At 42.4% G+C, this 23190-nt stretch overlaps 1 protein-coding gene across 2 annotated transcripts in view; it reads left to right on the top strand.

The window, feature by feature from the left end:
- CERS3 (ceramide synthase 3) overlaps positions 1–22873 on the top strand; it is a gene marked incomplete at both ends in the record, with an annotated part of 31935 nt that extends 9062 nt beyond the window's left edge. For both annotated transcript variants that reach the window (XM_083871391.1, XM_083871390.1), the window contains 8 exons: positions 1081–1199; positions 4681–4738; positions 5621–5671; positions 6593–6685; positions 6930–7058; positions 8589–8695; positions 9980–10136; positions 22742–22873. In XM_083871391.1, the coding sequence (XP_083727517.1) occupies positions 1081–1199; positions 4681–4738; positions 5621–5671; positions 6593–6685; positions 6930–7058; positions 8589–8695; positions 9980–10136; positions 22742–22873 (846 nt within the window). The remainder of the gene's footprint in view (positions 1–1080; positions 1200–4680; positions 4739–5620; positions 5672–6592; positions 6686–6929; positions 7059–8588; positions 8696–9979; positions 10137–22741) is intronic.
- Positions 22874–23190: the final 317 nt, after the last annotated feature.

The following is a 23190-nucleotide window of genomic DNA, read 5'->3' as shown; positions in this document are numbered from 1 at the left end:
AGACTCCTCAGAGCATGGGAAGGATTCCTCTGCTTCCTTTAAGTGTCCAGCTTGGGGTCCAGAGTGCCTGGGAAAGCCTGGCTGGCAGTAGAGAGTGTGTGGGCTCCCTTGTATGGAAACAGAAGAGTTCCTCTGTGGCAAATGGAGAGCTCAGAGCCAGCAGGGTGGGCTGGACACAGCAGCTGTTTGCACTCCTGCCCTCCTTGGCAGCTCAGGTGTTTTTTTCTCACATTCCAGAGGTTTCCCCCAGGGTAGGAGGCTACCTGGACTGGCCCTGCTGCCACCCACTATTTGCATCCTGCCCTTGGGAGGAAAGAACTTCCCCAGAAATGAGTCAAACACTCTCCTTGCTCCTGAGGCAGCCCTGGGGAGGTCATCCCACACCTGCTGCACTTGCGGATGGAGGAGAGGGAGGAAACCCACAGGCTGCTGCAGGTGGGGGCACTGAGCACCCCAAAATGCAGCTGGAGCATTATTTTTTGCTGGGTCTGGGCTGGCCTGGCCACCTCGGGAGCACAGAGGATGCAGAGACCCCGAGGTGTGGCACCCCAATGGCTCCAGGCTTGCTCCACCCCTGGTTTAGTTCTGCTGTTGGAGGGGCAGGCTGTACCTTGCTCAGGAGGATATATTGACTTGCTTTGGATTTGAGAACAGAGCTCAGGTCACTTTAATTCCAGGCCACTTTTCATCTGCAAGACTCATATGTAAACTAATTATTAATATTTATGATTAGATAAGATTTTAGGTGCCACATCCGTGTGTGTTCATACATGGCACTTTGCCCTCCAGACTAAGCTCTCATCTAACAGTAAAAATTGCATCTCTGAATCTCTCAGGAGTAACCAGAAAGACAATAGAACAGTTTGTGGATCTGTTCATTTTGTGCCTGCTTTATTGATGTAAATAAAAATCCTGGGTTTTTGTAAGCATTACTCAAAAATACCCCCCCATGCATATTTAATATTGGTAATATATTTAAATGAAGACCTTACAACAATGAGAAGCTGCTCTGTGAAGTACAAAATAAATGAAAGTGACGTTGGAGTGTATCTACTGCTAACACTGTTCCATTTCTTACAGTCAGAGATCAAAGGCCTTGCCAAAAAGTGCAACTGCACCGTCCATTTGGTGGAGAAATGGTTCAGGAGACGGAGGAACCTTGAGATCCCAACAGTGCTCCAGAAATTCCAGGAAGCTTTGTAAGGAAAGACAATGCTTTTGGTTATCATTGCTTTATTCTTTTAGAAAAAAATTATTGAGGTTCCCACTTTCCAGAAGGCTGGGTCTGCCTGAGGAGGGTTTTGGTTTCTAAAAGCACAAACAAGTTGTGAAAGAATTTAGTAGCATTTCTCCAAATGATGGTTAAAAGCTTAGGTTAACTGTTTCTCCTGGAAGGAAAAACGACCTTAAAATATTTTACAGTTTTCTTTTTTGTGGAATAGTGGATTTAAGGGCTCCTGGTACAAAGTGTAAAATGAATACGTGCAGAGAATAGGAAAATATTTTGTGTGCCAGTAATCATAGGGGAACAACAATGCTTACCCTGGTTTGTTTGTATCCATGCTGTCATTTTGGGATGTTGTCATGTTTACCAAAGTCAGTTCAAGAGCAGGAATTGTGGTATCCAGGCTAAAGAACAGGTGCCACAGCTTGATCATGGGATACTGTGTGAAACAGGAACTCAAACTCACTGCTGAGAGTGGGCAAGTGAGCAGCTTTGAGTGATAGTAATGAATATGTAACAAGTTTCAAAACCTCCTGCATATGATTTTTCACTTATGTGTGAGAACTTCCTCATACCTAAACACTTTAAGTGTGATCTAAAATCTCATACAAATTGCAAATCCCCAAATGGGCACAGCTCATCCCTTTTGGGTACTGACACTAACTGTACCAGTGGAAAACACTTTCAAATGCTCTGTGTATTTGGCTTTCATTAGCATAATTTCATTTGGCAAAAATTCACCTGATTATAATATCGAACCTGTGTTACTGTGGATCAGCTTAAGGAATGAGGGTTAAAAGTACAGCACAGAGCTCGAAGTTGAGAACTTTATCAAGATTATTTTCAGTGTTGATCAGTGTGATGATGATTTAGTGATGTCCTCTGCCAGACATAAGCTTCAAAGAGTCACACCTCTGTCTATCATCTGGATTTGAGTTAAGTAAACTCTCCTGACATGGTTTATTACTGCTGTTGTTTTGGGGATCAGTTAATTTGGTTTCACAAGTGACAATAAGATTTCATGCTCTTGCTAAAAGACCTGCCTGCCATGCATGCCCGTCTCTAGTAACACACAGCTAAAGACTGAAATTCCAGCTTGTTTGGCAGCTTGAGTGAGAATGAAGCAAACAGGTTTCTCTTGTGCAATTTTGTGAACCTTGCACTGCTCTTTGTCAGTGAATTTAATTGAATATAATTCTCTAGGCAAAAAAAAAAAGAGGAACAGAGTTATTCCACTCTAGTAGTCAGTGTTATGAGGGTTATGAAATTTTTTTTGAAAGCCTGCAATCTCCAGGATCTTTTTTCTGAATCACAAGGAAAATCTGATGAGCCAGATCTAAGCCATACTTATGCTATTAGTGCTCCCAGTTAAGCAACACTGGGGATTTGGAAGCCCTTTGCATGAAACCTTCACTGCCTTGTAAGACTTACCAGCCTTTAACTTCCCCTACTAAGCTCTTTTTTGTTACATTCAGTTCAAGAGAAAAGTTTCCTGAAGTTAAACCAGAAAATCCTCTTGCATAGCTGTTGCTCAGTGCTCTCTCTGGTGGCCAGGATCAGAGTTTAAAAGGCACTTGAGTAAAATTTGGTGAATTTGGATGAGTTTTACTTCAGGTTTTAATCACCAAATTCATAAAGAAGCTCATCTAAATGCAGAATGAGGCAGTGCTCTGGCAGTCTTGCACATAGAATGAGTTCATGTGAAGTGCTGTTTATTGCCAGATGTATTCAGTATATATTTGTAGGGCTGGGGACTAATGGCACATTCTGGTAGGTGCTCTGTGCTTTGAATCCAATTCAGAAAACCACTTGCACTTTAGAGCCAACACAGAATCAGTTCTGTCATATCCACTGCACCACTCACACCCTCTTGTTTGGAATGGGAGGCATGAGGGCAGAAGCAGCCCCTGTGTAAAGTCTGTCCCAAGCCACAGTGTTGTGTTTTCCAGCATCTCTTGGTTAATTCTGAGCCAGGTATTACTTGTGGGTTCCACTCTCTCCTTCTATTCACTCTTTGAATTTCCACCATGGACCTCTGTGCTTTTCCTGTCCAGGCAGTGCTTGTTGTGTAGTGTTATTTTCAAATCATCTGAGGAGAGGTAGTTTAAAGTTGAGAAGAAAAACAGTTGTTTATCACATGTGTATCAAGTGGCAATTTTATAATTATTTTCCTGACTTCTTTCTCAGGTGTGAGACACATTATTTTGTCTCACCTCCAACATTCCATATCCTTATCTTTTGTTTGTTGTTTTTCTCATAAGATACTCTGTCAGTCTTTGAACATCTCATTCTTTCTCCTGGAATATCAACCTCCAGGGGATGTGGGACTCAGAAAGGAGAGGCTGCTTTTACCAAACAGGTTCTCCTCCTCTTCTCTCATTTGGCATTTCATTAACACTTGCCAAAGACCACAATCTCATTTTATACATCTCTCAATCCTTTGGTGCAGTGCTCTTGTGGTGCTTTCTCCTTTCCAATGGATGTAGGTTTTCTGGGAGCTGCTCCTGTGGGATCCCTCTTGTTCTAGGACAAGTTCTCACCAGATCTGGGGCCCTGTGCCTGTCCCTGTGGTCACAACCTCTCTTTGCTTGTGAAGTCCTGCAGTGTTTTCCTACTGGTCTTGCAGAGCTGCTAAGGGGAAAGGTCAGACTTGTTGGTCCCGAGGGGAAGAGTGGAAAGCACGGAGTTTTCCATCACCTGTAGAGGTGGGAGTGGGAATGCTCGGGCTGAGGCTGCAGCCACACCCAGTCCCAGGGACAATACCTCCCACGCAGGCTCCAGAGTCATTAGGAGCCAATTGCTGACTCCAAATCACTGCTCTGACACGTAAAAGCAGCAGCACAGTTCACTGAGATGCTCGAGTTTTTCCCTTTGCTGAGTTAGCAGGCTGATGGTGCAAACCTAGGAGGTTTATCTGCCTTGCTGGATATCCATTTGATGCACAAAACGCTTAGATCAGGCTGAATTCTGGCACACCTAGGCAAAGATGAGGTTATAGTTAATTGAGACCTTGTAGCAAGATGTAAACTAACCCAGTAGATGCTAATAATTCACAAGGCTCCCATGTTGTCAGCAATTGGTGTTGAGAGAGATGAAGTGAATGAACTCAGGAAAATGTTTGTGTTCTCAAACATTAATTTTTAAGGGTCTTATTACATCGTTGTGGTCATTCTCTTGATCAGTTCAAGCCTGGCTGGAAAATTACTGCTATCGTGACAATTAGAATATCTGTATTGTGATAATGTAATAGAATTTCCTAATTTAGCTGTTAATCAAACCTTAAATACTTAAATATTAATAATTCAGGTACAGTTAATATGTGGCAATTGAGTGTGAGGCCACATTTATGTGAGGATTGCCTGTGATATACAATGATTTGCAGTAATTCTGGCCCAGGACAATATCTTTACAAAATATAATGATTTGTTCCTTATTTTTTGATTTCAATTTTGCAGCTGGCGATTTTCATTCTATCTGACATCCTCCATTGTTGGATTTATATTTCTGTATGATGTAAGTTAACTTTTTGCAAGATTGATACTCTGTTTTTAACAAAATAATTTCTACATTTTCTTGAATCCCACTGGAAGACTCTGGTTTCAGTGGCTCTGTGGGTCAGATCTTTGGTGTGTGTAATCTGGATGATGGGCTGCAATATGCACTGAGATTTAATTTTTAAGTTAACTTTTGACCTTCTATGACAAAGGAATTTATGAGTAATCAGTATTTTTAAGGCAAGCTTGAAGAAGTCACGCAGATGGTTTTACAACACGCCTTGTTAACACCTACAAATGCATCGCACGGCCAGGTTTTCCTCAGAGGAGGCCATAAACCTTTTTTTATTTTATTTTATTTTATTTTGGCAGCATTTTTGGGGCTCACAGCTATTTATTGAGGTGTTGCTGCTGAGTCAGAAGTTGGGAATAACAGAGAGAAATGATGCTTGTGAGTCGGTGAGCCCTGCCTGGGGTGTCATTAATGCTTCCCCCGAGCAGCGGAACAGATCCCGGCGTGTCTCTGCTCATCTGGCCCTTCTCCCCAAACACTGTTTATCATCCCCAACCACTGCTCCGTGTGTGACTGGTAAACACAGCGAATTTAATCACTGTGGCAACATATCTTGAGTAATTGCAGTAATAAAACACACACCCACTGCTTTGGATGATGAAATTGTGAACTGGAACGTTTCAGGTGTCCTGAAAAGAAGCCAAAAAGCTGGGAACAATATAATAAATCCGAGATGTAAGTTCCCTTTAGAAATTGGTGGAGAACAGTTATCAGGATTACAGCTTCTTAGCCTGCTCCACTTAGAGAGGTTTTAAGTAGTGAAGCTTTTGAGTTAAGATGATAATTGCTGCTGAGCTGAGCAGTGTCTGACTGCTGTGTCTTCCCCAGAAACCCTGGTTTTACGACATCTGGCAGACGTGGGTTGGTTATCCGTTTCAGGTGAGCTTTTGGGCATCGGGCCAGTGGCCTCCAGGCGTTCCAGGTATTTCCCCATTGGCAGGGATAATCCACAGCAGCCTTTTCCCTGCACACGGGCACCGCCTGAAGAGGTGTGGCACCGAAGCCTCTCCTGCCTTTTTTCGGGAAGTGCTGCTGATTGCTGCAGGACTTCCCTGGGATCTGCCTGTGCTGCAGGACTTCCCTGGGATCTGCCTGTGCTGTTTCCCCCTCCAGCCAGACCACTGCTATTTCCACCCACCCCAGGATATCAGTTCCTCACTGGAGATGTTATCAGGGTTCCCAGATTCAGTGCAGAACTCCTGCACTGCTCCAGGCCCCATGGTTCCTTCAAGGCACTCTGATTTTAATAACTCTGCTCCATCCTGCTGCCTTCTTATTCCTGTGCTAGGCAGGGGCCAGGAATACAAATAATTCTGCCTCTTAGCTGAGTTTTCCCAGCTCCTGGTACACACCTGGGAAATGTATTTACCCAAGGGAGCAGCCAAGCTCTGCTCTCCCCTGGGCAGATCCATGGGATTTTAACATAAATAACTGACATTTCAGTTTATGATGTTAATTGTTCACCAAAACAGAGGAGGTTTATTTGCAGTTGTTTGTAATTAAATGCAGAAGGACTCTGCGTGTAGTTCTGTGACAGAAACATGGAGAAAAAGCATGGTAAAATCCAGAGGTGGGGGAGGAACTGTGGGAATTGAGAGTTTGGGCTGAGCAAAGGTTAAAATACTTGGCTCATAGAACACCCTTCTTAATGAAGCCCAGGACAGGAATTTAATTTAACTTAATTTTTTAAGCAAGACTCACCAGAGAGAGCAGAAGTCAGGAAAGGAAAAAAGTAGTAATCTCATTCAACATTTAATTTTTCCTGCTCTCAAAGTTAACTGTGTTTTTTCTTCATCACAGACCTTGCTGCCATCCCAGTACTGGTACTACATGGCCGAGATTGGGTTTTACTGGTCTCTCATATTTACCCTTGGGATTGACATCAAACGGAAGGCAAGTGCTTGTGCTTGTTTGTGACTTGAACCTGCGCTCCTGTGAGTGGAGAAAAAGGTGTTTTTTGTAAGGAAAAGCAACGCCTGGAGCCTGGATTTGGAGCAGCCACTTGAGGGCAGCATCAGTCTGTGCCTGGCACAGGAATCCCGGCTGCCAGGGCAGCGCTCGGGAAATGCCACAAGTCCAGGACTCTCAGGGCTGTGCTCCATCCGCTTTATCTTTATTTTTCTTCTGTCCCCCCCAGGATTTTATGGCTCACGTCGTCCATCACCTGGCAGCCATCGGGTTGATGAGCGGCTCTTGGTGTGGCAATTATGTGCGGCTCGGAACCCTGGTGATCTTTGTGCACGACACTGCAGATTTCTGGCTCGAGGTAACCCTGCTATCCAGTTTATTTTTTTATTATTATTTTTTTCTTTTTTTCCTGTCCTGAGGTTTTTGGTTGTTGGTATTTTGATTTTAGTGTCAGTGACATTTTAGTGTTTTTGCCATGACTTTGGTATGATCCCTTGTTATCCCCACAGGGATGCAGATTTGTAACTTGCAAGATAAAAAAGAGCTTCTAGGTAATTTATGCTTTGTTACAGAATCCTTTATGAGAAAAGAAAACTTCCTCAGTACAGAACAGGGACTGGAAATAAAGCTGCCTCCCTGGGTTATTCTTGTTTCACTGATAAAATTAGACCAGGTTGCCCACAGCATCACAGAATCACTGAGGTTAGAAAAGGCCTCTGACATCAAGTCCAACCTGTACCAGGTATCTTCTGGCAGAAGGAAAGTTTCTTCTCCTGGACTGAAAGGAAAGTCTGTTCCCTGCACTAAATATCAGTAGAAATGTTTAAGAAGTGTCCTACTCTGCACAGAGCACTGTGATCAGAGTTACTTCTGGATTTCTTGGAAGACAAACACAGTGTTTCCTTCACTAGAACTACCCTGAGTTTATTACACCAGCTTTGAGAGCACAGTTTCATCACCTCTTTTGGTGGCAGTGCCAGTGTAAGCAGCCCTTGTAGGCTGTTATCTGTCCCTGTCCATTTCTGTTCCTGATACTCTATCTTATTGTATCAGAACAACTAATTGTGGGGTTGTGCACCTGGGATTGGTCCAGATTGAACAGGTTTTCTTGCTGGGTTGCTTTTAATCCTGAATTGCTCCTAGGTCCAATTAACTGTGTGAACTTACAAGCAGTTGACAACTGGTAGGACAGCAGTTGGATGGAAACTGGACTTGAGTACCAGAACAACTTAATCCACCCCTGCCACTCAAAAGAAGGAGAAAAAGAAAATCAAGATGCTGTTTAAAATTTAGGCTTGGCATCTGCAGCTTTGCTCACACTTGAAAACTTTGCCCAGGGTGGATCCTAATGGAGAGCTGGGCAGTTCATTTAGGGGAGAAGCAGCACTTAGAGCTTTCATTAGTGGGGTAGAGACCAGCACTGAGATCTCCTGCTCTCAAACATGAGAAGACAGGAGCTGAATTAGGCCCAGAGGAGGGTCAGTAATAGGCATGTCCTGTGTTTAAGGGGTCACTGCTGCTCCTGAATGTGCAGGTGTAGCCAGCAGCTTCTCTTGGAATTCAGTCTGTTTGAAATCTGGTAGAAAAATGAGGAATTACCTCTGTTCTAAAGAGCACTTTGTGTTTCCATTACACTTTATATTCTGGTCTGAGAGCTGCTCTTCAGGCCTTTGCAGAGTCCTTTCCTTCAAGATAAAAGGAGAAGTATAAACAAAGAATCTGGTCTGATGCTGCTTTATTAGGTATCAGTAAAATGATTGCTTTACATGTCAAACTGGGAGGAAATACTCTTCCTGCTTAGGTGGAAGATGAGTCTTTATTTATGAAAATGCAGAATTTATTTCAGACAATATTTATAATATGTTTGGGGGTTTTTTATCCACTGCAGGCAGCCAAAATGTTTAATTATGCTCGCTGGGAGAAAACCTGCAACATGCTGTTTGTCATCTTTGCTATTGCATTCTTCATCACCAGGATGATCCTGTTTCCCTTCTGGTAAGCAATATTTAATCCAGTCACAGGCTCTTACTTCATTCCTGCTCCCCCTGAAAGTTTAGTGTTGGTTATAATGGAAAAATGACCTGAAAACTGTGCTAGTGAGAAAATAGACCAAAACCTGCCATTTTCTTTAAAAACTATTACATAAAAATAATTTTGAATGAGCCTCTTGAACCTAAATAAAAACTTTTATGTGTTATGTAACTTGTTTAGTAAGTAGTTAAACTGCATTTTCAATGGGACTGAACTCCTTAACTAGGAGAAATCCTTTTCACTTTCATTCCACCCCTTCTGCTGTAGCTGCTAAGTCAGAGTACCTGACTGTAGTTAATTTTTTTTTTTTTTAGAGCCTTCTTTCTGCTACCCAGTCCTTGGGTAGTGCCCCACCCTGCTCACTTGAGGAGCACTCAGAGAAGTTTAGGTGAACCAATTAATTTATGAAGTCAGGACAAATAAATCTTAACCTGCTAAATACTTGCATGCCTTTGGAGTGCTATGATTTAATCTGTTTTGGAGTATCCACATGGGTGCTTAACATGTTTATCTTTTAAAAAGTGTTTAATGTGTTTCACATTCACAGCCTCTAATTTGCCCCTCCCTGCCCACGGACAAACCCTTAGAGACTCAAGCTGGTTAAATTAATAGTCCTGAACATTGATCAACATAAGGCTTTAATTTCCTGTAGTATTTTCTTTCAGAAACGCTGATGTCTCTTATTTTATTGTTGTTTTTTTAATTAACTGTACAAGTGATCTGCAATCTTTCTGCTTCACTGAGTTTCTTGTTCTTTAGTTCTTGAGCTTGGAAGCGAAACATGATGAGATTAAAGGGACTCAAAAAGCCCCAAATAATATAGAAGTAGGGAAGTCTGAAGATGGACAAAACATATGTTAATTAACGAAAAGCCCTGTTGCAAAGCCTGTAGGATTTTCTCTGGAGTGTGGATTTGAGATTAGGGAGAATTTACACTAAAAAAAGGCATAGGCAAGCTCTGAGTTGCACAGTATCTAGACCACACAGAGATGAAGATCAGGGCCTGAAAAACAGGGACTTTTTCTAACCTCACTCAAAATACTTTCATGCCAGACTCGAATTTCTCATCTTCTGAAGTCTGTATTTCAACAGAGATGCCTAATATAGTTAAGACAGGGCTTGTTAATTAATCTACCATCTTTGCAGAACTTTTTCAATATTAATCAGCTTGGAATATGAGATTAGACATAAGTGTAAATAGCATAAGGAAGAGATCTTGCACCAGTAACAACGATCTTTATTTTTTAGGATTCTTCGTGCCACTCTATACCAGCCTACCTACTACTCCACGACTCCTGTCATAGCATATTTTTTATTCAATGGGATGCTATTAACCCTCCAAGGCTTGCATATATATTGGGGCTACTTAATTTTCAGGATTCTGAAAAGATTCGTTTTCCTAAAGGTAAGAAATCTCGTTTCTTCAGAAAGATGTGTGACGTATCAAACAGATGCCAATACCTCCGACAGATTTACTTGGAATTTTATTGCTTCCCTGACCTTCCAAGTCAGCATTTCTGAGAGAGATTTACAAAGAGGTGTTCAAACATACTTTGCACCTCCCATTGCCACACCCCATGTCTTGGTTGAAATATAAAGATTTTAGCTAGAATGGGGGGTTTTTTTGCCTGTATTTGATGTTTTGTACCAATAGTAAATGAGAAATGAGCTGTCCCAAAACCTGAAGCCCTAAGATGGTCCAGAACTCCTCAGGAATTCCTGTGTTCTGAGTGAAAACAATCTTTTGTCACTGGGCTTTGTAGCAACTCACCAAAAAAGAAGTGAGTGATGAGGGCTTTGACTACAACTTTTCTACAGTATTTAAATTTCTTCAGGTTTGCCTAAATCTGAGGTCACCTAAACTTGAGCACTGGTTTTGGATCATGAAAACCAAATGAAGCATATCTGGTATTATATATTATGACTCATTGAAATACTGTCATAATCAGCTGGAGCAGAGAAACAGTGCAAGTCTGGTGCTGCCTAACCTGCTTTTACCTTGTAGAGAAAACTCAAATGGGAAAAAACTCTGAAGAAAATTGACATTTATGTCTCGTTTGATTGCCTGAAGTAGTGACATTTTCACAAGGTCTTGTGCCATGAAGTGTGCAGTGGTGCAGGGTAGATAAAATATTTAGCAAAAAACATTTAAGAGAAGGACTTTGGAGAATGTCTCTAAGATTTGGCACAAGTATTGACAGATATATTTTTCTAGTTAAGAGGAAATTTAAGTTGTGCTGTTGAAAAAAGATGGTTTTTCTGAGGCTCAAGAAACAAAAACTGATTTAAACTGACTGTCCTTTTATCTGAAGTAGTTTATGCTGTGAAGCATCTTAAGGAAATAGAAATACTCCTTTCTCCCTGTTTTTAATTGTTGTTTGAGTGCTAACAGGAACCATCCTGTAATTATTGGAGTTTTGGATTCCATCAAATCTTATGCAAACAGACAGCTGGGTGTCATAGAGAGACTCAACATCTGTCCTAGAAGTTACAAACCCAGCCCTTGTAAGACAACAAACAGCAGCACAGAAGGGACAAATCTGTGGAGGAAATGGTTTGTGTTGCTCTGCCTCTAAAACAAGCTTTATGTTCCCTTGGACACTGAGAATCTTGTATTTCTTGTGTGTCCTTTACATCTGTTTGACTAATTACTACATTATTTCTGGCCTTATTGAGGTGTAAAGTGCTTTACTACTTGTTTCTTTTGTGATTTTGGCTTTGTCTCTGTGCTGTCCTTGTTCCCTCTGCACAGCCCCTCTTATGAATGCAGAGACATCCCTCTGCTTCCAGCTGAGGAAGAGGAAGCCTTGACTGAGCTCCCCATCCACACTGGTTGAGGTTCTGAGAGCCCAATGCCAGAAGGTGCTCAGATGGAGTGGTGAACAGGACATTGCCAGGCCAGCTATATAAGGCCACTCTGCCCTGCCTGTTTATATGCCTTTGTAAGGGGCAGAAATGTTTTATTTTGAGATAAGACCTTTTGTTGTGTTCGTCACTGCTAAAAAATGGGAAAGCACCAAGCCCGCGTCCCTACCGCGGGTTTTTGATTCCTTATACAGCTCTCTGAGAGGACAGTTTCCAAATAACATTTTTACAGTGGTAGCAGCAGCAGCCTGGGCCCTTTTCAGTCTGGATGACTTCAGCTGGCTTGCATGTGCAGCCTGTTTTCCATAGCAGTGGCAAACTTGGCTGTGAAAGCAGCCAGTGCCTCCAGAGCTGGAAAGGCAACGTTGAAAAGAATGGTGTTGGCAAGGCAGCGTTTTTATACCAACATCTTTGTTATAGACATGCTGCACACAAATAGCTGCTGCTATTTTAGGGAAATACCAGTAGACCATCATCCTGGTGTTAGAAGGGGTTTGTTTCTCTGCCCAGGACTGCCTGTTTTCTGAATGAAAACTTAGCAATTTTTGATATTTTTCTTGAAGCGAGAGTTTAGCTACTTCAGATGGAAAAATGAAGTCATGGTGTAGTGGGTATAGAGACTTCTGTTGTTGTTTAACTGAAGGAAGCTCTGAGCATAGAAGGGTGTAAGGAATTTTTTTTTCAGTGCCCTCTGTGCCTTGATCCTGGAGTTTTAGGGTCACTGCAGCCTCGAGAGTTGGTGGCTTCTTCCATGTTTCCCTCTTCCCCCTGAAGATAAGATGGCTTTTGACTGAGAGTAGCTGGTCAGCAACTCTTTATCTCAGCTGTCACCTCCCCCTTGCACCAAGAGAGGGGACAGTTACCCTCAGCCCTCTGGGATGACAGCTCAGCCAACTGACTTGCTTCAGCAAAAAAGAACTTGGACTAAAAATCTTGAGTTTTTCCTCCTCCCAAACACTGCGGCGAGAGATGGCTGAAAATGAGGGGGAAGGAAAGAAAGGAGAGGATCTTCTGCCATCCCTGTGTGCCCTGTTTTCCCAGCCATGGGACTCTCTGGCACAGGGACTGGTGGCACAGAGCAGCACTGGTGGCCTCCAGGCTCATGGGACTTGTGCCACCTTTCTCTTGACACTCGGGGAGTTCTCCATCCACGAGCTCAGCTGTACTCAGCTACTTCACATTGAGAAGCTTTTTATTTTTCATAGGGGTAAACTTGGGGATATAGAATTTTTTTTTCAAATCCATTTTTTCTTACCTCTGGAAAACATAAATGTTCCCTAAATGTCCTTTCTCATGTGACATTTGTGACCTTGTGTATGAGCAAGGCCTGTAAGAAAAACCCTTCGAGGTCAGACCTGAAGCCATGTACCAGTTCTGCTTTGAGAGGAAGGAGGACATTCTTCAGTGTAATTTCTTTTCAAGTTAGGTCAGGCAATTGCAATGTTAGCTGCTGGCTGCCATCTTGATGTCCAAGGCCTTTTGTTGCTAGGAAACTCCGTGTGTTTCTGTAATATTGTTCAATTACATGGTTAAATTACCCACTTGTATCAAGTTTCAAGCACCACTGAAACATGTCTAGTCATCATGTCTGCACATATGAGAATATTTTAGGAAAATTGAAAAAGCATATAGAGAAGTATGTACATATGCACTGATTTAAAACATCTCGCCAGGAAAATCCCGTGGAGATTAAACATTTTATTTCCAAGGTCAGAAAAAGGGAGTGAATGACAGCAGCTTATAGCCACATTATTATGGCAAATTAAGATGTAAAATATATGTTAAACCCATTACACACTGAGTTAAGGTTTTGAGACTACGGTGCTTTAAATCTTGAAAAATGTGTGTAAGTTGTAGGAAATGGGCATGATGTCCACATGTCTCAGATACTTCAGGGCTGATGCAAAGTCCATCAGTGGAGGGTAATGGCAGGTTTCTAACAGACTGTAATGTGTCCAGGAATAGGTTTTCCTGCTCTTGTAATTGTTTTGCCACCATCAGACCACCTTCAAGGAAGGCAATGAGCTGCTCACTAATGGCTGCTGTTATTTCAGAGCCATCAGCAGCAGTTTTCTTGGATTCACTCTGGTTCTTTCCTCTTCCTCAAGCAGAAAAGACCCTGCACTGCTGTAGATCAGGATTTTGGACTTGTCACTCTTTAAAATCCTATGCTCAATATTCCTTTGGCATTTTGTACTTCGTGAGCTTTTTAAAGACTGGTTGGGCGTATCCTTGTCCATGGTTTGTTCATTCCTTATTTGGCCCAAATTCCCAAGGCAACAGTGAGAGTTAGTGTTCAAAGAATGACTAAAAACAGAGTAGGGGAAACTGAAAATGATAAGAAAATACTATTTTGGGTCTAAATGAGAGCTGTGAAGTGCTTGTTATGATACTTCTGCTGTTCCCAGCCATCATTTTTCTACTGCAGCATTTTTTATCTTTCTTTTTTTTATGCTTGATCTGCTTGCATCAAACAATTTGACTTTTAATGAGAATTAGCACATTCAGTGAGAAGTCATTTCCTTCAGAAAAATCCCATGCTACAGGAGTTAAACAGAGGACAGGGTTTATTTCCTTATCTAGTGGCCCATAAGATTTTGTTTTCTTTTTACTTATGTGTTTTATCAGGCCTGTTCTGCCCAGTGGCTGTTGAGGTGCTGGTAAAACAGACCAGGAGGTGCACTTGCCTTAATTCTAAGTGGCTTTTTAAAAAGCAGCAATACATTTGAGAGGATAATGATAATCTAGTGAGTTAAATTTTCATAACTGGGAAGTTGTGGAAAAGCTTTTCCTGGATATTTTGTTGTTCTGTTCTAGATTGGAGAGGACCAGTTCTGCTTTGGAGTTTGAGTTCTTTCAGTGGAGGTTTAGCACCAACATAAGACAGGTTGATCTGGATTAGTCAGGTTTGCTTTTTCTCCATTTTGAAGGAAAACAGGTTGAGGAGAAGTTGGGATTTGTTGGTTCTCAACAGATGAATATTTATAGCAGATTTTCTCATGAGGATAGCTTACTAGGGGAGCAAAATAGGCCAAATGAAAGCTTTCCCTCTTAGACATGAAAACCAGTCAATTTGGGAGCCTTCCCAGTTGGTTAAAACGATTGCCCTGGGGACATGAGTTGTTTAACAGGCTGGAGATGGGACTTTGCCAGCCAGGTCAGCAGCGTGGAGGCTCGTGCCCCAGTAAAGGGAAATTACTTCCTGTTATGACTTTCTTTCATCTGCATATTTCCCACTCTGCTCCAGCAATCTATTTAAACCCAAAGCCTGGCTACATGTCTCACTTGGTGCTGCCAAATTAATCTGAGGGAGGAGGGTAGGAGGCAAGCAGAAGGAGCACAGAGGAGTTTGAGGTTTGCTAGGGAAGGAGCAGAGAAGCTGAGGAGCCCTAGAGGGGCTGCCCTGCCAGGGATGTGGAGTCAAGGCTGCCCCCAGCCATGGATATTGTCAAAGTGTGCAGCCCAACAGAGCCTGTGAAAGAGGAAAAGCCACCAGTTCTTCTCCACTGTGCCAATCCAAGTGGTCTCTGGGGCCTCAACCAGTTTTCCTGGCACTGGGAGTTAGAAGGCAGATTTCTGTTTAAATCTTTACATTTACTCCAGATTCTGAATGGGTCAGCAGCTGAGCAGTGACTTCCAGGGAGGTGTGTTATATGTGCTTAGTGGATTGTATGTTATACCACACACCAAAATATACTTCTCAGGTTGCAATACAGCAACAATATTCTTTGCTGGAATTTTTAATTTATTTTTTTTTTTATAAACTCTGCTTAGAATGCCCATAATTCCACAACATTTTTCACTTGAACATTATATAAAAATCAGGTAGAACTTTGAAAACCTGGGTTAAAGGCTGTTCTGACTATTGTGGAGGAATGAACTAATGAGAAACCACAGAAAAAAAAAAAAATTGTGAGGGTTTGATTGTAATAGATGGGTGGTGAAGGTCTGCTGGGTGGGAGCACTGGGGCAAAGTACCCTTCCACAGCCCTGCTGTGCACACACAGGACTCTGCAGAAGCAGCCTCAGTCCCCAGGCCAAAGTCCAACAAATTTGGGGTGTGGATGCTCCCCTTGCCTGTCTCAGGTTGGCCGAGCCATAAACAGCTCTGATGTGCTGCAATAAAAGCCTGCTCTTTCCAAAGTCACTGAGTTTGAATTCAGTAGGAGCTACAGATGACCAGTGCCTCTAAGAATAGAAACCCCAGGCTCCCTGCAATCCTGAGCCTTCCTGGCCTGGCCATTCCCGAGGGTTGATCCAAGGCCAGGCTCTCAGCTGGGAGGAATGAGCGCGGCTCAATGGGATTGTGTCAGTTTTCACCAGCAATGGATCTGGCCAAACAAGCACCCCCGCCCCTCTCTGCATGTTCCCTGGCACAAGGCAGCTCCACTTCTAGTAAATCCCCCATCCAAATGGTTCTTTTGATGTACAAGTTCCTAACTCGGAGGAAAGACAAATGTTGGTAAAGTTTTTTTACTCTAAAATTAATTGCTTTACCTTGCTGTTCACAGAAGGGCATTTGCTGACAGATTTTCTGGCTTCCCATTTTAACGGCTTGTATCTTTTAATTTTCTAGCAGGATCTTTATGAAATGTTCCATTTCTTGTTAGTTTTATATAGACACCTATATAAAAATTATATATGTGTAATAGTGTGCATATGTATTTATTTTTTCAGTTGCCAAAAATCAATTCACAGAGCAAACCCTAAGCCTTTACAGAACTTTTGATGCCTTCATTTACTATTTTTAATATATTCTGCAGAGGTTTGAATTGTGACTGTGTTATGAGGTGAATAATTCTTATATTTTCAGAGGGAGTTACTGAACTTCTATCTGGTGAATCGATTTTTAAAAGAGATTGAAATAAAGCTAGTTAATGATAGGTTAATATCAACTGAGAAAGAAAGTTGTTCTGTCTTGTATTTAAAGAAAATGTTTCCCTAGGAGGACCTAGGAGTGCTCCATAATCATAATTACATGGCAAGAAGGGAGGAAATCCTTTAAAGGAGCAGTTTGTCCTCTGTAACACAACTGTAGTGAGTTTGATCAGGCACAGGACACTGCAGGGTCCCCTGAGCAGGCAGGGATGGGTGTGAGGCAGCTCCAGGGTGGGATTTGTAATGTGTAACTTAGATTGTGTCTACCATAATTTCCAGGGTCTCTCTGTAACCAGTGGAGGAAGAGTGGTGTCCCCATCTCTGTATCATTTGGCTCAGTAAGGAAACTGCATGAAACTTTGCTCACTTGGTGCTACTTAATGGGAAGATTATGGAATATTTAAAGTATTCCATACCCAGTCTTGATATCAGAGTGGTAACAAGGACTGTATGGAAATTATTTTGGATATTGCCATTTGAATATTGGAAATAAAACATTATTTGCCAGCTATGCCACTGAAAATGAGACTGATGTTTAAGTGTGGATAGAAAGTTTAGATGCATCACAACAGGAATGGAATGGTCTCTAAGGATGTGGAGAAATGGCTCTGCTGGACAGAAGTGCCTGTCACACACCTGTGTGTTGTGGTGTCAGTCCACAGTGCTGCAAGGCTTCTGCAGGAATATTCTTTAGCAGCTGTGTTGTTTCAAAACATTAATTGAGTGCAGTATCATACCTCACCGAGAACAGCACGAGTGTCTGATCAGCTGTTTTGCAGCCAAAGCAGCATTTCTAAGGAGTAAAAGTGCATGTTCTGATAAAAGTTCATACCACTGAACTCCTTGGCTTAAAGCGAGTTCTGTCCTAGGGTAAAAAAAAGTTCACCATAGAGAACAGCATCAAGTGCCTATTATATTGTTCTTTGTTTCTTTGCCAGCTGTGGATTTAAAATTGGAATAATTCAAAAAGCAGTGGGACATTATGACTCACTCGGTACCTCCTGGGCTTTTGACATTATCGTAAAGCCCCGCAGGACGCGGCGCGAGGTTCAGTCCCTGCATTTCAATAACTCAGCCAGCAGACTCGGCTGGAGCCACCGAGAACCTGATTAGCTGTAAACAATGACACAGTTCCTCACAACACTCAGGGCATTCCAGGTGTGCTCTGCTGAGTGACACCACCAGGGAGGTTTTCTTGGGGTTAAATTGATCCCCTCAGTCAAAATCAGGGATGTGTTCTAGTAGCAACATCTAGTTTTATAGGGCTATTCTTTTTGATAATTGTGGAATTAGTGGAGCTTTTAATTTGTTTTTTTTTTTACAAGTCTTCTTTGAGTTCCCTCTGAAAACTGTCAGTGGAAGGCTTGGGGAATGGGTATTACATAGATGGATTAAATAAGAGGACTTTTTGCCATAAGATGTCCAATACAATTAACTTAGAAAGTCTGCATCTTCATTTAAAAACTGCAGAAAGCTGAGTCCAACTGTGCATCATCCATGGAAGATAAACATTATTTATGTTGCCTAGTGTGCATGAGCTGAAAAAGGAAATACACTTTCCAATAAAATCTTCCAGGCTGGAAATACAGAAGAGTTTGCTTGAATCCAAATGTATATTGCTTAGTCTCAATAGGAAAGTAAAGACTTATTAAGTCATATGTCAGCTGAGTTGAATTATTGATGTTGAATTCAACATGTTGAACTCAGAGATTCATCAACTTTATAGTATTATTTGTTAGAAAAGTACTCCCTTCTATCTATTTGGACCGACTTTTTATAATCTCTCTTGTTTATTATCTCTTTTATTTGAGGCAGTGGTTGCTGACCTGACTAATAGCTTTCATCTTTGTACTTCAAGCTGTTTCCATATGTGCAGGTGCTGTGGAATTTACTGTCTTTACATTGAAAAATCAAGTTCTAGTCAATGTGTTTGTGGATGTTTAAATGAAAATATTTTTAAGGTAGAATTAAGGTATAAAGTTCTGATTTTAATAGAAGATATATTTAAGAGTCAGAAAATTCCTACTATATGTTAAGAATAAGTATTTGAAAGTCCAAAAATCTAAATTTAACCAGATCAGAAAGCAAAATTCTCGCATCAGCTCTGAATTGTTTTGATACATCAGTACTTGATAGGAGAAATCCAGTTAACTGTGTGGGTGTAAACTACGCTTAGCCCAAACCAAATTAATTGGCTTTAGTCTTGTCCAGTCAGGAGCCAAATTGAAATCTTCTTATGCTGCTGAGAAACCTGGAGTCAGTGTTGGTCCCACCAGGTGAGTTAGGCCTGGAACATCCCCCACCACTCACACAGTTGGAATCATGGAATGGTTTGGGTTGGAAAGGCCCTTAAAGTCCATCCCACCCCACCCCTGCCATGGGCAGGGACACTTCCCACTACCCCAGGGTGCTCCAAGCCCTGTCCAGCCTGGCTTTGGACACTTCCAGGGATCCATCCACAGCTGCTCTGGGCACCCTGTGCCAGACCTCCCCACCCTCACTGACATTTGTTAGCAGGGGCTCTTCCCCTTCTGAGAAAGCAGAGGCACGTTGCTAAGCTTTCCTCTCTGTTTGTAGGATCAATCCACATTGCTACAATTTATTTCTGTCTTTTTAATACTGCCTGGCTCTGTCTTTCCCTCTGCTCCTACACTTTCCACTTGAACTGCCCTGCTGTGGCAGATTGGGAGCTGTGGCTGCAGTGTGACCTCAGTGTGCACTGGACAAAGGTGCCACATTCCCAGAAAAGGAGGGGACAGGAGGGAAGGGTGGTGACTGCCCAGCCCCACTTCAGCAGTGAGGTTCCCATGGTGTCACCAGCCCAGGGGACAGGAATCCAAGGCTTCCATCAGCTTCTGCTGCTCTCCTCAGCTGCAGCAACGTGCAGGGCCAAGGGCTTGTCAAGAGGGAAGTGATCTCTGAGTGCTTTATTGAGAGACAAACTTGTACAATTAGGAGGGAATTCTCTGTTAGTTTAGATGGAGATTTGAGCAGTATTTTTTCTGCTTACAAGAGGTTGAGAGGTAGCCCATGAATTTTGTTCATCTCTTAACTTCAAGAACTCTTTTTTTCCATGGTGAAGTTGCTTAGAAGGTCCTTGGAAGATTCATGTAGTGCTAATGACCAGTGATACATGTTCTAATAGCAGTGAAATGCAAGAAGCCAAAACTACCTTAAGAAATACGGTTCATTTAACTAAAAGAGGCAGACTGAGCAGCAGGTGGAAGGGTTAAACAAAAGGAAAAAAGATTATAAAAGTTTGCAGCTTTGGCTTCACTACAAATAGCTCTCTTGCAGACTTTATAGCATTAGTGTTGCTTCTCATAAACCTTGAAACCATTCATCCATTTAGAAAGATTAAATTGGTTAGTCATCCAGAACAGAAAATGTACACATCCATTTTGTCTGTTACCCAAAACCAGCTGAAGTATAATAAATGCAGTTGATGCCATTAAACTAAAGCATTGAGTATTAATGATGGCCTCAGCTGTGGTATTTACAGTTTGCCAGCTCTTGTGTTCCTGATAGTATATTCATCTGCTGCTGCTCAGGGACAGTCAGAGCAGAGCCTTTGAGCTGGAAAACATGAGTGTAATAGATGATGTGAGGGGCTCTGAGAAAACATCTTGGTATTAAAGCAGGGGAAATCCTAGAAATGTTACAATTTTTGTTATTATTAGAAGGCCAAAGTTAAGAGGCACTAACTTCACTTAGGATATCTTAATATATTTATAATGGTCTGTTAAACAGTTTGCAAGGACAGGTTTGTTTGGATTTCCAGTTACAGATGAAGCTATTGCTATTTCAAGTTCTGTCACTTAAACAAGCCAGACAAAAATGGCTAGACTCTCCTAAAGCAGGAATTTGTAGAGGCACTTGGTCAGGAAACAAGTTGATTATCACAAAATATAATAAAAATTACGTTTAATTTAGCAGCATTTTTTTCTTGATTAATATCAGGATTTCATAGGTAACACTCTTTCCCAGAATTAAGAGAATTTTCAGTGATTACTTCAAAATATGAAGAAATTTAATTCTGCTGCTTTGAACTCTCTAAGATGTTCTCTCAAAGGCAGGGATTTATAGTGGGCTGGAAAAAACACGACATGTTTTTTAATTACTACTTATAGTGCCTTTAATCAGAGCATCCAGCTTGACAGCATTAAAACTGGGAAGCCAAACTCTATCTGAGTTTCCAGTTCCATGCTGGAAATGCCAGCTCATTCCTATAGGAAACAGGAATCAATATCACATATTGGCCATCATTCAAAGCAGAGCAGTTTGCCAGCTGTTCTTAAGCACATGCTTGAGCACCAGCAACTTGTGTACAGCACAAGGAGGGACTCCAAATGAAATTATTCCCAATGAGTCCCAAAGTGCTGCTCCCTGTCACTGCCCACAGTGCAGCCTCAGGGAGACGAGCACTTCCAGGGAGTGCAGTGGATTTGGCATCAGACACTGCTTAGGATTAGTTTGCTTTTCTTTCTGAAACATTTTTGGTAGCAGAAAAGCAACTATCTTCACCCCACCCCCTCAGCATTTGTCTTTTACTGCAAATGGCAAAAATACCAGGAGGGAGTGAGGTGATCTGAAAGAGCCAGAACCTCATAAATTGTGTGGGAAAGGCTGTCTTGCCTTTTCTCTAACTGATGGCATGCCAAGTTTATTTTACAGTATTTACAGTAAGATTTGTTTGTTTTGATACCCTTTGTAAGTTGTTAGGGAAAAAGCAAAAGAAAATCTCCAGGAAGTTTATAGTTTGTGATGAGCCAGAGCTCAGGCTTTAATTTGCTTTCTAGCCCTATACCTTTTACTACGAGTGTAATAAATAAAGGGATATGAGATTGCAATTGGATGAGTTATTACTGGGCTGTTATTTATTTTCTCTGTATGAATTTGGTGCTTAAGAAAGACTCAGAGCAGCACGCTAAGGAAGTGGAATTGTTGGTTCATTCCAAGAGCAGATACAGGAGGGGCAGGAACAACCCTGGTTTCTCCTCCCTGTGTCACTGCTCTGACCTTGGCACATCACAGGGACAAGGAGCAGCCTCTGCCTGTGTAGCTGAGGTCCAGATGGAGTGGTCTCAGTGTGGCTGTGCAGGCAGGGGATTGTCTGTGCTGACATTCCTGCCAGCTCCAGCACATGGCTCAGGAGGCAGAGCTCTGTCCTGAGGAGAAGCCACAGCATCCTGCAGGACAAAAAGACATATAAAGTGGTGCTTGTTCTCAGGATCAGGAAGTGTTTTATGAATGTACAACATCTCTAACTAGAGCATCCTGCCCTCAGTCTGTGGAGCAGGTCACCCATTGATGTGGAAAGTCTTCCAGGCAGGTGCTGCTCTCGTGAGCTTGTGGCACTGAAGGGAAAAGAGGAATGTTTGGATTTAATGCTGAAGCCTTGATTGTTTGAAACAAACTTCTGAACACATTGTAGGGCCTTGAGTTATGGCAGGAGTTGAGAAATAGGAGGCTAATGGTGTATTTTATGTGCTGTGACAAACAGCACAGTGTGGTGTCACCTCTCCCTGAAACATGGGGTGGATGTGATGTCTGTTCTCTGCGTGGTGGAAACATTCACTGTTTCCATGTTTGACTGTCTGGGATGAAGCATGATTGCCAAATGCTGGGAGCTGTCGCTATGGAGCTGGAGCTGGGGAGGGATTTTCCTGTGGGCAGACTGCCTCACTGACCCCTGCCATCCCTGCTCATGGAGCAGCCGTCCTCCTCCCTGGCACTTCCCTTAGCAGGGTGATAAACCCAAGATGCACAACAGCTGTACAGACACAGCCTCCCCTGTGCCAGTGTTGACGTGCTGTGTACACCACTGAGCAGGAAAGAGCATTTTAAGGTCAGCAAGTGTCTTTGAGCAAAGTTGGTGCCAGGAGATGCTGGCACAACTCATCACTGTTAAGTTTACACCTGTCAGAAGCAGGCAGCCTCTCAGCTCCTGTGTTTGGGTGAGTGAATTCATCATATTTTGCTTTTAAACAATATTCTTTTCATCTTCCCTGCACTTCACAGCTGTTAATTAATCCCACAGCACCCAGGGATTAATAGTCACACTTTACAGGGAGAAGCAGAAATGAATGAGAAGAGGTCAAGTGGCTGGGCCGAGGTCATGGAAACAGTTTTGTCTAAAGAACATTTGGTTCTGCAAAATTAAAGTGTTGTTAATTGATCTCCCATCGGATGTCAGCCTCGATTTGGGGGGCAGGGTGTGTTTCTGGGGGGCAGTAGGATATGTTCACAGTGCTTTCTTCTCCCTAGGACTTGAAAGATGAACGGAGCGATGAAGAGGAGGAAGATTCTCTTACAGACACTGAGGAGGAGTCCGCAAAGAGTGGCAACAAGAACAGCAGTGGGTCAAGCAAACACCTCCTAAGCAGCAGTCACCACTAGCCCTGTCCTGCCTCACCTCCTGCAGTGACTCCTGCTGGTTTTCAGCCCAACCTACAGGACAAGATTTAAGTCAAAAGGCTTGTGAGAGACTGTGATTGATTTATTGTTGGCTACCGGACCTGGAAAAAAGCCCAGTTTAGAGGGGAGGGAGGAATTGCATAACATGACAAAATGTGTTAATGACCCACTTTCAGAATCGTTGTGGAGTGTGTGGAAAGATGTTTGGACTTGCTGACTGACAGTGCTCCACAAGGGCAAAGCTCAAGAGAGTCAAGTAATTTAGTGTCCCGTTGATTCTAATGTTATTTTTCAATCTG

This window comes from Zosterops lateralis, assembly GCF_965231275.1.
Source record: "Zosterops lateralis genome assembly, chromosome: 13".
Lineage (NCBI taxonomy): Eukaryota > Metazoa > Chordata > Aves > Passeriformes > Zosteropidae > Zosterops > Zosterops lateralis.
Note: the sequence above shows the minus strand (reverse complement) of the source record. Positions and strands in the feature narration are given on the sequence as shown.